Source organism: Acomys minous (assembly GCF_964271855.1).
Source record: "Acomys minous genome assembly, chromosome: 18".
In the NCBI taxonomy this organism is placed as follows: domain Eukaryota; kingdom Metazoa; phylum Chordata; class Mammalia; order Rodentia; family Muridae; genus Acomys; species Acomys minous.
This window is the reverse complement of record NC_140501.1, coordinates 18,177,258-18,193,447: the sequence shown is the minus strand read 5'-3', so window position 1 is coordinate 18,193,447 and position 16,190 is coordinate 18,177,258. Positions and strand designations below refer to the sequence as shown.

At 42.0% G+C, this 16,190-nt stretch overlaps 1 protein-coding gene across 2 annotated transcripts in view; it reads right to left on the bottom strand.

Moving 5' to 3' along the window:
* OBI1 (ORC ubiquitin ligase 1) overlaps positions 1–15,932 on the bottom strand; it is a 43,476-nt gene extending 27,544 nt beyond the window's left edge. The window contains exons 1-2 of one of the 2 annotated variants that reach the window (XM_084767802.1): positions 15,648–15,932; positions 1,782–1,917 (exon numbers count right to left, since the gene is read on the bottom strand). In XM_084767802.1, the coding sequence (XP_084623928.1) occupies positions 1,782–1,917; positions 15,648–15,719 (208 nt within the window). In that variant the 5' untranslated portion in view covers positions 15,720–15,932. Of the gene's footprint in view, positions 1–1,781; positions 1,918–15,647 lie in introns of those variants that run through there. The other variant, XM_084767803.1, reaches the window with a different exon arrangement.
* Positions 15,933–16,190: the final 258 nt, after the last annotated feature.

Sequence of the window (16,190 nt, the reverse complement as noted above, 5' to 3'; positions counted from 1 at the left end):
TTCAGAAAACTTAAAAAGTAGAGGTAGTGAACTAAAATTAGGGGGACTTGTCTTAAGTGCTACTTGTGACAGAAATGGAATGGACGATACATGACAGAGAGCAAAGGGCTGAGTGGGACTGTGGGGCCAGCCAGCGTTACCGTTTAAGCCTTTCCCTTCAGTAACCCTGAGGAAACAATTATCAACTAACACCATAAGAAATCACTTCAGTAAAATATCACAGGCGTTAAATCTTATCATAGCAAAGACAGTGGAGCAAAGGGCTACACAGGATGAGTTCATTGATTTTGAATATGGCAAATCTAAAAGCAATCGTTAATAAAGCCAATAACTGTGTTTATATTTAAACAGAACATACAAGACTGTGTCTGTGTGCCTCTGTGTGTGTGTGTGTGTGTGTGCCTCTGTGTGTGTGTGTGTGTGTGTGTGTGTGTGTGTGTGTGTGCGTGCGCATATATATAAACCAAGAAATTCAAACAAGTCTGGGTACTGGTGACACAATCCTACCTGATTCTAATGACACAGTTACAATGGATTGAGTTCCAGGACTAGCTGTGTACCCTAACTCATGAGAAATACATCTGGTATAAATTATTTCAGAGAACTCTGATATAGTCATGGGTTACTGCCTCTGTAGTTACAGCATGATAACAAAGCATTTTACAGATGTGTGTTTTCAGTACAGCCTATCCAAACACAGAGACGAGTGGACCATTTTACTTCAGAAAGTTCACTCATATTACTTAGATAGAGCTCTTGATGACACCTCTTCCTACTTTAACCATCAAGGCTCTCATTTTACGCAACCACCTGACGCCTTGCTGAAGTTAAGCAGGTCTGCAGGCAGAGAGTTTAACCCCATGGACACATAGCAGAGAATGAGCCTTCGGCCAGACTTCACCCCGGTGGCCACAACAGGAGCTTTGGAGCCAACTCTGGTCCTAAAGTCCCACTCAGCCCTTTGCTCTCTGTCATGTATCTTCCGGTCCAGTTCTGTCACAAACAGTACTTAAGACAACTTCCCCTAATTTTGACCACTACAACTACTTCTTATGTTTTCTGAAAGATGGGCTGGGGGCATGGCTCAGCTATTAAAGGCTAGGCTCACAACCAAAATGTAAGTTTGAGTGAAAGATATTGTCTACCTATGGCTAATTATATACTCACTTTTAATGTTTACTAAAGAAAAACAATGCACCCCTAAAATAAAAATGCGCACACAGAGTCTTTCTGACCACATTATTTTCCTAGCTCCTGCTTGACTCTCCTCTCACTTCTCCTAATATGGCACCATTTTTTTTAACCCTGAAGTAGCTTCACATTATCCTTAAGTGGACCCAAGTATCCGATCTGACTATCTAAATGTCCTCTCTAGTGCAGCCCACACACCACCACCCAGGCAACATTCCTAAAGCACACTTTGGGGCACAGCATCTCATGATCAAAACCTAAAAGTCACCTACTTCATCAAGTGTTCCTCAGAGTTCCTCACCTTCTTTCCTACACCCTCTGACGCGTTATTTTCCCTTCTCCCTTCTCAGGACCTGTGACCTTAAACCATTACATTTCTGTCCACATGCATGTAATGAATGCTGCATGTGGCCTGAGTGTTACTTCAGGATCCTTTACGCTCCTCTGCACCACACACACTATATATAATTACTAATAAACACAATATGAAGTTAATCTGTAACAATGAAAACTTTTATCAGCCTTCCCCCAAACAGTAATTATGAACTGTCTTACATTTGTTCTTATGCACATATAAAACCAATCCGTACCAATAATCTCTTTGCAAGGGTTTTCAGGGGTGATGGGGACTCTGCAGGCTGGACACTGGCTGTTATTCTTTAACCACAAGTCGATACAAATGGAACAAAACACATGGTTGTTGGTGCATACGACAGGCTGACGAACCTTTGGAAAAAGAAACATCACTTTTAGTTCAGGGCAACTGTCCTAACTGGATCCCCAATACGGTTTTCTTTAGAGCAAACAAACTGTTCCTTTCAAATATAGGCGAGTAGTGGGCTAAGGAGAGAAGACATAGGAATTGAAAACGATGCTTCTCTGGACCACACTACTTCTCATGACAGAGATGCAAGCTGACAGAGCTGGTCATGAAGACTGCAACTTTGACCTGAGATGCTTATGACATAGTGAACATTCATAGTCAAAACAGAAAATATTTTCTATTCACTCAGTCTGGGACCTTTTTTCTCAGCCTATTTCTATTAGTAATTAGGATGGTAGGATCATCGATATGGTAACTGAATTGCTTACTATATCATAAGGTAACAACAACCACCTAATAAGGATTACAAAAAGATCTGCTGTGATTTCAATGTGGTTTGTCATTACTTAGCTCCTGATGCACTAGAACTGAGGTGTTAGGACTATTATGATTCTGTGTTGCAGAAAGCAGGCAGCAATCAGGACTTGGTAAGAACCATTAGTTCCCATAGAGCTGACTGATATAAACACCAAATCTGGACCACTCACTAGTCTCTTGTTTCCTATCTCATCATAAAACTCTTTCTCTTTTTTCCTCCTCTCTTTACCTGATTGGAAATTCAGATCATACTGTATTCATGGATATTCTAATTTTATGCTTTTGCTCATAAAATTTCTTAAGATCCTCAGACTTCCAAATACCAGGACCACAGTACCATATTTATTCTATAGTCCCTTCTTCCCATCCACATTCTACTGCAGTGGCTTTTAAAGTACCTTATAATCCAAGATTAGGAAGCCCAGTACAAAGGAAGTTGTTTCCTTGGACTAGTAGCTATTTTTATAATGGTAATTATGGTAGTATGAATAAGAACAGCTCCAATAGATTCATATATTTTACTTCTTAGTTACCAGGGACTAAAACTCTTTGAAAGGATTAGGAAGAATGGCTTCCTTCGAGTGGGTATGACATTGGACTTTGAGGTTTCAAAAGCCCAAATCAGCCCCCTCACCCCCACCTACATTTCAGGATGCAGCTCTCAATTACTTCTGCAGGACCATGCCTGCCATGCCTCAGAAAACATAATGGAAGTCAATATTGAAGACATAAAATCATACATATTATATAAGGGGTATCAAGATACTCCACTTTGTAAGAAGCTATGTAAAGACAACTAGTGAAGCAATTAACATCAGAAGTTTCTGTGCATTTGGTCATACACTAAAGGTTAAATAGATCCCCAGTCTAGAGGACGGTATTGATCAAATACACACCAGTTGTCATATTATTTCCTAAAGTGTCAATGACAGGAGGAACACCTTTTATATATGGTCAAAGTGCAAGTCATGTTTTGGTCATGTGATGTTTCTTACAGTAAACTCAGTTTGGAGTGGGTAAGCCTGGCACAGGCAGCTATGAGCTCCAGGGCACAATAACTGACAGCCCTACCACCACAGGACTGCAGCGGATTCCCAGGCCAGGCAAATGGCTAGAGGAAAGGGTGAGTATTTGGTGAGCACAAGAGAAGAGTCTAGAAAAGGAAGCAGAGAACAGAGCCTGTGGGGTCAGGAAGGAGAACATGGCAGCCGTCACAGAAATCAAAACAAAGAAGCTTCTCAGGAGGAGCCAGTGCCAAGTCCAGTCAGATGCTGGTGAGAAGGAGAAGACTCCATGGGATTCAACTGTATGGGAATGACCTGCTACTGACGTTTCTCAGCAAATAATGAGAACAGAAACACAAGGCGGCTGATCAGGTGAAAGATGAAGACAGAGAATACAGACAAGTCTCAGATAGAAAGGAAAAGCATACAAATCAGACACAATTAGCAGTGTCACAGTGATGGAGGGAGAGAGCTACCACAGCTAAAGACCGCAAAGTTCCCAGGGAGCCGAAGGGGGACTGGGATCCCAGCACCAGGAAGATGCAGCTTCTTTAGTAACCGAAGAGGAAGCAGGATGTGTGCAAAACAAACACAAACAAGGGTTGATCTGGGGGCGAGAAAGGAGGAGATTCATGATCCAGCTTTCTCAGTTGGAACTTACACTTTAATCTTTAAATATAAAGTGAGGGTATCAGCAAATAGTGAGAAAGAAATCTGAGAAAAGCAAAGTAAAGGAATACAAAGCAAGTTTAATAGGGATATGTACAGGACTAATTCCTTTTCTTTAATTCCTATTTGAGGTCTGTGGTTTTGAATGTGATGTAAGACCAATTCACATAGGTATGCATTTGTCAACTGCTCAGGTTTAGGCAGGAAACAGATAAGGAGTTTGGTTTACCCAGAGCTGGAGTTTTGCCAAAGAGAAAGGGAAAGAAAGGGAAGTGGTAACAAATGGTCATAAGGAAATGAGTACTTAAGTGGTACTGATGACAATGAAGAAGTGAGCAGCATCAGCAAACAATGCGGATAACAAACGTGGAATCAGAGAGTAAGGCACATTGGGCCAAGATACCAGGGGTGGCAGCATGGTTTCTAACGTTTGCCTGGGCCATATTATCTGATATGCCCCTTTTCTCTTTTAATCTCATATCACATGTAGCTAGTGTTTGTTCTATGCTCACAATTCCAGGGTCTCCCTACACTGGCCTCAGTGTAGGATACAGAGTTCTAAAATAAGCCTGGGGCCAATTCTCAGCATCCCACTTTTTAAACCCTTTGGCCGCTGAGATAGTTTCTATCTCAAAAAATTATGACTTAACCTAGTACCCTTTCGTTTATGTGTTACTTTAAGTTAAATAATATACACTAGCAAACTCTTTCACACAAAAGCGCACTCACATGGACACAGACGTATATATGGACACACATAGACACTCACATACACACATACAGAGAAACACACAGACACACACACACAGACAGACAGACACACACACACCAGTACTGCGTAACCAAGGAATCAAATGCATAAAAGGAAGTTAGAGATGCGATGGCAGAAACACAGGAAGGAAGGCATGTTGGGAAAGCACAGGCAGTGAGCAGAGCTCGCCCTCAAGCATGACTCTGTGGACCATCCCTAGCAATGCAGCCTGGAGAGGGCTTGCCAGCCCCTTGGGCTTTCAAATGCTGCAATGTATCCAGGATGTCAGCTGTGGAGCACAGGCTCTCGTGTTTGCTTTGCAGGGTTTCAGTCTTGTTTTAATCCTTTCTGTATCCATACCCTTCCCCTTTGGAAAGAAAATGTTCACCTCACACCGTGACACTTAGGGATTATGTGACAGTTCTTTTCTTCTATGTCCCACACCTCCACATTTGCCTTGAGTCTCAGGAGATTTGGAGCAGTATCTGGGACTCCTGGGCATGAACTGAACACAGTTCATAGCTTGAGACAGATGTGAAACTACTGAAGCCAGGGGTACACTGCTACTGTTCGGATCCTGTATATTCCCCCAAAGGCTCCCTGCTCGTGGCTTTATCCCCAGCCTGTGGCCTACTGGGAGCTAGCAGACCCCTAAGGAAGTCACTTGTGGTGTGTCCTTGCAGGCTTCTAGGACCCATCTTTCTGCTTCTTTGCTTTGCTTCCTAGTTGCAAAGAGCAGGTTCCCTTACCATGAACTCCTGTCATGATGTCCTATGCTTCCTGCAAAACAATGTGAATTAAAATAAATAGTTCCTGCTTATAACATTCCCAGTACAGGAAGTGTTTCCCATAGCTTTACATGGTTACATCTTTTCCTTTAATGCTCACTTTTCTGCTTTGTGTCTTGCTTAGAAAATTGGTTACATTTCATTTTCCATCAGACTTAATCTCAGTGGGGAAAGGAGTAGTGCTTTGCTCTTTGTATCTCATAGTATTTAGTACATTGCTTTGAAGATGGTAGGATTAATAAAAATAAATTTTGATGCAGCAAATCAAAAGGTGAGATCATGTTGCCCAAACTGTCTTCTGGAGCAATCTATGGTTAAACAGTAAAGACAAAGTTTTCTCTCCCCATTCAGTACCACAATGATGCAGAAGAACAAGTGCAGGCAGGCTCTCGGTGCTTGGTAAATTAACCATGCTCCAAGCAGAACCATCTGCACTGCTGGAACCTACTACCATTGCCTATGTGCTGGAGTTTTTGATGCTAACAAGTCCATTTCCCTGGACAGGTTTGTTATCAGGTGAGGATTTCCAGAAGGCAGTATCATGTTAGCTTCACGATCCTCCAGATAAGATGGTGGACTAGAAGCTGCCTACACATGACAGGTTAAGAAGAAAACTCAGTGCAAGAGTAAACTCTATTCTGAAAACAAAAAGGAACTTCTAGAAATGTACAAATGTGATGACAGAATGGCACAGAGTGCTAAGAAAAGGATGGGAAATGCACAGAAAGAAAGCAAACACACACTAGTTTCAACCATGGGGATCACCAACAAGCTAGATGCCTCCAGAGGAAAGAGACTGCCAGCTGCCCTGGAAAGAAAGCTAAGTGCAGATGGAAGATCCTCTTTGCTTCATAGTCCACCAGTTGGGCAGGTTCTCCCACCTTCCCCAAACTCCCCAAATTATATACCCTTCTCTGGGGCAGCAAGGTTCAATTTGAGGGTTATCTCCCAAATGCAATGGGAGTAGAGAAGCGACCACAACACTCCATGGGTGACGGCTTGTACTTTCTAATGCCCTGAAGTACTGATCTGCCTACTGGAAGGATGTGGATGTCTTAAGCATCAAAGTATGAAAAAGCATCAAAGTTTTCTGAATCTGCAGTAAAGTTAAACAGGTAGATGCAGGCTTGGAACTGCTGAGCTCCAGAATTAATTTCAGTTGAAAGAAATTGCTATACAACAAAATGGAATAATTGGTCAAGAATATGTAACAATTTTAAATATATGTGCACTGAGTGCTACTGAACAGATACTTCAGAGTAGCGGATGGGCAGCTTGGTCCTCATGTGGGTCCCCCTAGCAATTAGAGTGGGGGCTGTCTCTGACATGGACACAATTGCCTACTTTTGATCACTTTCTCTTAGCTGGGCTGCCTTGTCTGGCCTAGTGGAAGAGAATGCACTTAGATCTGATGTGACGTGATGTGTTGGGACAGAGTGGTATGTGTGTGTTGGGGGGGAGTCTCCCCTTTTCTGATGAGAAGCAGGGGGGGGGAATGGAGGAAGGAGGTAGGAAGAAGGAGAGGAAAGAGGGTGCTGCAATTGGGATGTAGGGTGAATAAATAAAGTAATGAGGAAAACCTACATCATCAATCATATAGACTAAATATCTAGAGACTATACCATCCAAGAGGAAAAGAATACACATTCTTCTCAGCAGTTCAAGTAACCATCACCAAATGGATGACACTCTAGGTCAAAATGAAAAACTTAAAAGTGAAGAACAGAAATAATCTCTTGGATCTCACCTGGCAACAGTAAACGAAAACTAGACAACAAAGACAACAGAAGCGACACAAACACTTGAAGATGGAACAATACATTCCTGATGACCAGTGAGTCACTGAAGAATCAATGTGGATATTAAAAAGTTTCTAGAGGCAAATGAAAATTGAAACAACTTCCCAGAACTTTTTGTGATACAACTAACACATTCTTAAGACCAAAGTTTACAGCTATGAGTGGTTACACCAAAAAAGAGGTCTTAAATACATAACATAATGGTATACATTGAGTTCTTAAAAATAAGAGCAAAATAAGGCAGTTATTAGTAATAAAGATTAGGGCAAAATATTAATGAAATGCAGACTAAAGAACAATACATGAAATCATACAAAAAAGCGCTTTTTTGAGATAAATGAGCTTGACAAACTCTTAGCCATATTAGCCAATTGAGAAAGAGTCATTTTAGTGAAGTAGAGATGAAGAGAAAATGTTATAACAGATTCCATTGAAATCAAGAGGCTTGTTGGGGAGTATTTTGAAACTTCAATCCCCCAAACCTGCATAATCTATAAGAACTGTATAAATTTGTAGACACACAACCTACTAAAATCAAGATGCTATAAACAACTTAAACAGATCCATATTAAATGAGACTGAAGCAGTAATCAAAAGTTCTTCATAAAGTCCCAGAAATGATGGACTGTCAGGGTCTAGCAAGGCTTTGAGAAAGAGCTAATACCAGTTTTTCTCAAACTGTAAAACAGCAATACTGCTCACATTACACGTAAAAGAGAAGGAACATCAAACTCATTTTATGAAGTTAGTATTACCATGATACCAAAAGCAGATAAAGACACGGAAAAAAAGAAAAGAGAGACAAGTACAATTTCACTGATGAACACAAACACAAAACGTTTCAACAACATTTTTGTAAATCTTACTCAAGGACACAGTAAGGGGCTAAAGCAATGGCAAAGTGGCTAAGAGTACTCACTACTCTTACAGAAGACCTTAGGTCTGGGTCCCGGCCTCTGCACCAGTGGTTCTCAGCCTGTGGGTCTCAACCGCTTTGGAATTATATATCAGATATCCTATATATCAGACATTTACATTATGATTCATAACAATGGCAAAATTAAAAATAATTATAAAATTATGAGGGAGCAATAAAACAATTTTAAGGTTGAGGTCACCACAACTCACTGTGTCAAAGGGTCATTAGGAAAACTGAGACCACTGGCCAATATGATGGATCACAAGTGTCTGTAACTCCAGTTCCAGGAGACCAGACCTCTGTAGACACACACACACACAAAACCACACGGTGCACAAACAAGCAAAACACTCATAACAGTTCGAAAAAAATCTAAAGAACACATTAAGAAGATCATACATCATGACCAAGTTGATTTCAGCCTAGGGAGGCAAAGTTGGATCAATACATACAATAAATGTAATATAACAAATCAAGTTAAAGATAAAAAGAAATCACACCAACAAACAGGTGACAATAATCAAGAACCCTAACAAAGTTCACTATCCATTAACAATAAGTCACAAACAAACTAAGAATGAAAAGACTGTATTTCAAGATTATAAAGCTATACATAACAAACTTATAGACAACATGTATTAAATGAGGAAAAACTGAAAACATTTCTTCCAAAACCATGAGTGAGACAAGTGTCCATCCTTCCCACTCTTAGGGTACTGCTAAACCAGCTAGAACAGTACGATGAGAACAACATAAAAATGAACCCAGCCAGGAAAAGAAAAGCTCAAACCCTATTTGCAGGTTATGTGGTCCTATATTTAAAAGAACTTACAGACTCCACTAGAAGATTCTTAGTTCTGATATCCTCTACATAATAGGACACAAAATCAGCATACGCTAATCAGAAGCACTCTGATACACCAATAATGAATGTTACCAGGAAAGAAATCAGGAGAAAACCCTCCCAAACAGAGGAGCTTCAAAAATAAAACAAAATCTAACCATGAAGGTGAAAGATCACAGTAAAAACTTGGAGGCACTGATAAAATATGATGTAGAAGACACTAAACGGTGGATAGATTTGCCATGTTCCTGAACCAGCAGAATATTGAAAATGTGGTAAATTATAGAAAGGAATCTAAAGATTCAATGCAATCTCCATCAAAATTACACCATTCTTTACAGAACTGAAAACTAACAACTTGGGGCTCCAGAGATGGCTGAGCAGTTAAGCAAACACAGAACTCTTGCAAAGGAGCAGAGTTCAGTTTCCAGCACCCATCAAGTAGCTCCCAGCTGTGCCTCCAGCTGCAGGGATGCAATGCCTTCTTCTGGACTCCATGTCATCAGCACTAACATATGCCCACAGTCCCCGCAAATATTCACATAATTTTCTTAAATCCTAAAATTCACATGAAACCACATAAGACCTTCAGTATTTAAGCAACCCTAAACAGAAAAAAAAAAAACAATGCTTAAGTATCATAACATCTGACTTCAAATTACACTAAAGAGCCAAAGTAACAATAACTATATTATACTGGCACAAAAACATACATGTAAAACACTGGGATAGAACAAAGCACAAAGACAGCTAGCTATAGACACCTAACTTTCTTTTTCTTTTTTAATATGTGAAACAACCTTATTTATAATTATTCCCTAGGTTAACAAACTTTTAATGATTAGAAACATATGTTCTTAAATCTTTGCCAACATCAAATGTGGCTACTTTACTATTTCTACAATGCAACAGTAACTACTGTTCTAGTGCTGAGATGAAACACCACAACCAAGGCAACAAAAAGTATTTAATTGGGGGCTTCCTTACAGCTTCACAGGGTTTAGTCAACAAACATCATGGTGGGGAACATGACAAGGGCTTTTGAAACTTCCAAGCCACGCGCCCTAATCAGCCACCTAATTCCAACAAAGGTGTCAAAACCATCCACTGGTGTTGGGGAAGCTGGATATCCACGTGCAGACGACCCATACTACATCTGTAACTCTACCCTCCATACAGGTTTAATGCAAAGTGATTCAAAGATGTGAACATTTGAAAATGATAGAGAAAAATGTAAGAAATGGATTTAAAATGAGGCACAGCTGAGGACTTCCTGAAAAGACCTATAGCACAGAAAATAATCAAAGAATTGACAAAAGGAAAGTAAGAAGCCTCTGAAAAACCAAGGAAACAATCACCAGAATGAAGAGACCATATAGAAGGGAAAATATCTTTGCCAACTGTACATCAGACGAGCCATTAATACCAAGAATATATAAAGAATTGTAAATACTAAACACCCAAAAGCCAAGGCATCCAATCAGTGAATGGGCTAATGAACTGACATGATAGTTCTTAAACCAAAATTAGAACTACCTATGACCCACATGTACCACTGGAATATATGGAAGGATTCTAAACCAGCATACTACAGAGATACCTGTACCTCGACATTTATTGCTGCAATGTTCATAATAGTTAAGATATGGAACCAATTCAGATGTCCATCAACAGATGAATGAATAAATAGGATATATATACAAAACTGAATTTTACTTAGTTACAATAAAAAATAAAAGAAGGAAAATAGATGGAACTGGACATCATTATACTAGGAGAAAGAAGCAAGAATGAAATACCAAATGTGTTCTTTCATATATGAAACCTAGATTTATGTCTGCATAGGTAATGATAATAGAAAAGGACCATGAAAAGTGAGAGAAAGATCTCAATAGGAAGCAAAGGAGGTTCTAGAATACACGTGGCAAAGAAGGAGGGGCTGGTTGCGGAGAAAAGAGCCAATGGGAAAATGAAGAAACATATATGAAACCTATTAATTTGGATATTGTAATGATTTGAAAGAGAAATGTCCTCCCACAAGTTCACATAACTGAATACTTGGACCCTGGTTACTAGCAGTGTATGGATAACCTTTGTGTTACAGGTTATGGACCCTTTAAGAGGTAGAGCCTTGCTAGAGGAAATACATCACTGGAAGCTGACTTTGAGAGTGTAAAGCCTTGTCCCACTTGGAGTCCATTCTCTTTGCTTCCTGCTTGTGGCTGAGTATGTGATCTCTCAGCTTCCTGGTCGGGTCACATGCTGCCATGCCACTTCTGCCATTAGATGGCATCTCCCTCTGGAACCATAAGCCAAAATAAATTCTTCCACAGGTCACTTTTGTTCATTGGTGGTTTAGCACCACAGCAACAAAAGTAACTAATACAGAAGCTGCTACTAGAAAATACAAGGTATCGCTGTGAAGATACCAATTGTTTTCCTTTATATTTTCTTTCTTCTTCTTTTTCTTTAATGTGTAGAACTTTGAAACTTTGGACTATAAAGGTAGTAGACTGCAGCTAGGCGGTGGTGGCACACGTTTTCAATCCCAGCACTGAGGAGGCAGAGGCAGGTGGATCTCTAAGCTCAAGGCCAGCCTGGTTACAGTGGGAGTTCCAGGACAGCTAAGGCTACACAGAGAAACTTTGTCTGGGGGTGGAGGAACGTGGGAGCGGGGGAAGAAAAGAAAAATAGAATCCTATAAGCAAACATTAAAGGCCTTCCCTGTGAACCTTGAAGACATTAGTGATGAGAGTAGTACGGACTGTGCAGGGTTGGCTGAAGAGATTTCAGAGAATATGACCATTATTAGCAGCTGGGCTGGCAAACATTCCTGTGAAATTTTGGCATAACTACAGCTGCCTTCTTCCCATGTCTTAAGAACTTGCCTGGGGCTACATTAAAAAGAACTGTCCTTGGCAGAAGAAATTTCAAGATAGCATAACAGTAAGTGTGTGCTATGATTATCACTAATAACTTACAATTCTAGAAAAAATAGGTGGGCACAAAGAAATTCTAAAACTGTACATTTTGGAGGGGAAAGGTTACAGCCAAGGCTTGTGCTGAAAGTGAGACTGTAATTTTTAAACACATCAGTACTGAGGAGGCCTCCTGTGCTGCACTGGAACAATGGGAAGGGAACTCTGAGGGAAGGACTCTACCTAGCCAAGTCTCCAACATATAAACAGGGAAAGTCTTAGGGTAGCTTGCTCTTAGAAGCAACTGCATCAACATACAAAAACTGCTGCTAATGTGGTCTAGTGGGTTGAGGGTCCATCCGAAGCTGGCAGCCAAACTTGGGTGGTGTCTTCTATGTGGTACTGCCTTTGGAGGCACAAAAGTGGTAAGAGTGAGGAGAGTCATGAGTTCTTCCTCGGTGGTTTCAGAGAGCCACTGAGGCCAGGTAACAACTCATAGGGAAGTTGAGAGGGCTAGAGGTCCTGAGAACCCTTTATGAATGAAGACCCCAAGATATTGAAGCTATCCCAATCACAAGACATCTGCCAAAGAGAGCTGCATACAGGGGGTGGTACTACCCCAAGAGAGATTTATGTTGCAGCAAATCTGGGAAGGTGAACCCTCTAAGCCTTTTGATACCCAGCTCTTAGAAACTGGACACAGAGCTACAGGATTCTGTGTCCCGCTGGGGTTTGGTCTAGTATTTCTCCACTATGCCCATTCCTCCCTTGAAAGAGGAATGTATAGTCTGTGCCATCTTATGTTGGAAATATGTAGTTCTAAACTTTATTTTACAGAGAGGTTACAGTTAAGAGATTGCCTGAGTCTAACAAAAGACTTTAGTTTTAAAATACTGTTGAGATAGTAAAAGACCATGAGGACTTTAAGAGTTGTAGTAAATTCATTTGTGTTATGCATGACCATGAGCTTGAGGGGCAGGGAGTGAAATGTGGTTTGAATGGGAAATGTCCCCCCAAAACTTGGGTATTTGAATATTCGGACTCAGGCTGGTCACTCTGTTTGGGAAGACTAAGGAATCTTTAAGAAGCGAGGCTGAACTGGAGGAGGCACATCACCAGGAGAGGGCTTTGGGGATTTACAGGGTCACCCCACTTCCACGTCTCTCTGTCTCTCTGCTTTCTGCTCCAGCTACCGACACCCATACCTCTCCAACCATTACGGACTTTTCTGGAACCATAATGTAAAATAATCTCTTTCTTCATTAGTCACATTTGTTCCACGTGTTTTTATCACAGCAACAAAACGTAACTAATACAAACACTAACTGTAAAATAAGTTCTTTTATTTGACTATACTCCAAATGGTAAAATATAATGAATTTAGAACCCCTTCAGTTCTTGTTTGCCCAAGTTCCTCTCCCCAAAAGCTACCATACAAAATACCCAAACACGCGCAGAATGAAAATTACTAGGACACAGAAACGATCACAATTTGCTCAGGTTGTTAGTCTTTACAATCACAATTCTCTCAAATGAGCTCTCTAGCAATAAAACAGTATAAAAAGGCAGGATCATAATGTCGAAGGTTAAGTGCCATGTAAAATATCACACTCTTCAGAGGTGAGCATGCTGAAGTATGAAGTATCATAAGATACTGTTTCCAAGACGGTGAAGAAAACGAAGAGAAGAAAGAGTAACGTGCAATATGGTGCCCTTCACACTGAATGAACAGGAAAGAGCAGGCTTTGGTGCAAAAGATTAACTTACATTCTGTCTCCTTTTCCTTCCACTATTTTTTTTTTTAAATCCTGACTATCCTGGAACTGGACCTGCAGACTGGCATTGAACTCAGGGATCTTCCTGTGTCTGCCTTCTGAGTCTGGGATTAAAGCCTTGTACCAGCACAGTCAGCTTCAGCTTTTGTAGTACCTAATTGGAGCTACTGAATGAGCAAACCCTTCCTCTCAAAACAGCAAATGTATCTGAGAGGAGTTACCTTTCAAGTTCTTCATTAGTAGCCCTACTATCTAGGCCTCACTGAGTAGGAATTATACACGGGCTTGGGAGGGGCTTCTCGTTTAGGGTGCTACCAACAGCTTTCTACACTGAAGAATGTTTGTATTGTACCACAGGAAATTTAGGTGGTAGCAGCAGCTCAGGAATCCGCGAATCAGACACCATTGGCTTCACCCTGGGAAGCAATCAAGAAACTCTACAAACTTACAAGTGTTCCTGGGGAATCAAAACTCTATCTTCACCCCACTGAGGACCACACAGTGCTTCCAACCAGTTAATGGGGTTGATGAAATTAGATAAATTTTCAGCTGTGGAAACTAAGATGCCAGGAAACAAATGATACAGATTATAATTGGCAAAGCCTGAATTGTATTCAAATTTTTAAAAAGCTCTCCCCTGGACTAAGGCTAACACACACCCACCTGGAAGTAAAACAAACCAACAACACACACACACGCGTTTGAAAGAAGCAAGAGATGGCACTGATGGAATGTATGGGTATGAAAAAAAAATACAGATCAGAGCCACCAACTGACCAGCTCAAACAGCACTGCTGCGGTCAGCTTGCCACAGAAATCAAGCAAGCAAGCCATTCATTCTCTCTCAAAGAACATGTACTATTTCACTGCCCTTTTACTCTGTTCAGAGTTGGAAGTGGCTTCCAAACTCAACTTGCTTTTATTTACTGAATCGGCCCATCTATGCTGAACCTGCAACATGTAAAAGCAGGCGATCTCATTGGCTGACACTCATCCCCTACCCCCACCCCCACCCCGCCGCCTCCGATAAGCCCGAGGCTGTAAACTGCAGCCTATTTTCTCAGGCAAACTACATACAAAAAGCAACCCGGGATGGAAAAGAATCGTTCCAGTTCTTTTCCGTTCTCGAACCACGCGGTTCTTAAAGGCACGCTCTTTAAAACACTCACTCGGAGGCACAAACGGAAATGAAAGAAAGTACGAATGCACCAGAACATTCAAAACTCCGCTTCGGATACCGAACTACTTTCTCCACAGAGTTTCACAAACCCATGAGCACCTCTAGCCTCTTGTGACTGATCCCACCTCCGAGTTATGGCCACGCTTCTCTTTCTAAACAGTACAGAAGGGAGTGGGGGCAAGTATCATCATTTACTTTTCAATTTTGAACGCATGGCAAAAAGCCATCCTCCCTCCAGAAGAGGATAAGGAAAGGGAAGGACTTTAAAAATGGACCGAGGCTCCCTGAACAATCACATCGGGTGGAAAGCAGATCGGGGGAACGCGGACGTGGCTCCCGGGGACCCTGCTTTAGCGAGCTGCACGCCGCACCGGCTGCAAAGCAGGATGGAGGCTGAGACGCTAACCGGCTCTTAGCAGGCCGGCTGAGGCCGCCGCAGGCCGCCCAGCCCCGGGCCGCAGGCCCGTTCCGAAAGGCGACAGAGGAGTCCACCGATCGGGTCGCCCCCGCGTCCCCAAGCACCGGCATCCCGCCGCCACCGAGGAGCTCGCAGGTCCGCCTTCCTTGGCATCCCAGCGCCTCACGCCCTGTCCCCGCCCAGCACCGGGCCTCGCTCAGCTCCCGCGGCCACTTGGTCCTCAACCCGCTCTCCTAGCCGTACCCATTACCTTCCCCAAGCAAATGTGGCACGTGATGGGCAGAGTGAGGGACAATGTAACGTTCTGCACGGTCTGAGCCATGGCAGCGTTCAGAATCCCGCCAACACGGAAGTCCCGCCGACAGCAGCTCTTCGCCACGCTGGGAAAGCGCGAGGCCGGCTACGGCGGCCTGGCAGGGCCACAGCGAGCCGGGAGAGGGGACGGAAACGCGCTTCGGAGACGCGCGGTCGCCCCGGCATCTTCCCTTTCCTATTAAATAACAGGTCTAAAATAGGTCCTGGCTCAGGAGCTGAAAATTTGGTGAGAATAGGAAAGAAGGATTGTTTATTAGAGGTGCCGAGGCTCTTGAAAATTTAAGAAAAGTGTAATTAGTTCAGGAAGAAGAGAGAGCTATGATGTTTCCATCTCCATATCTTTCCTCTAAGAGTTGAATGGGGGATGGGGAGGTAAACCGCGTGAGAAAATAGAGCCGTAAAATATTTTAAATTTTTGAAACAACTGTTGCCTCTCAGTTCCTTTCCTGTTCCTACAGCGTGCTTTCAGAAGGCAGGA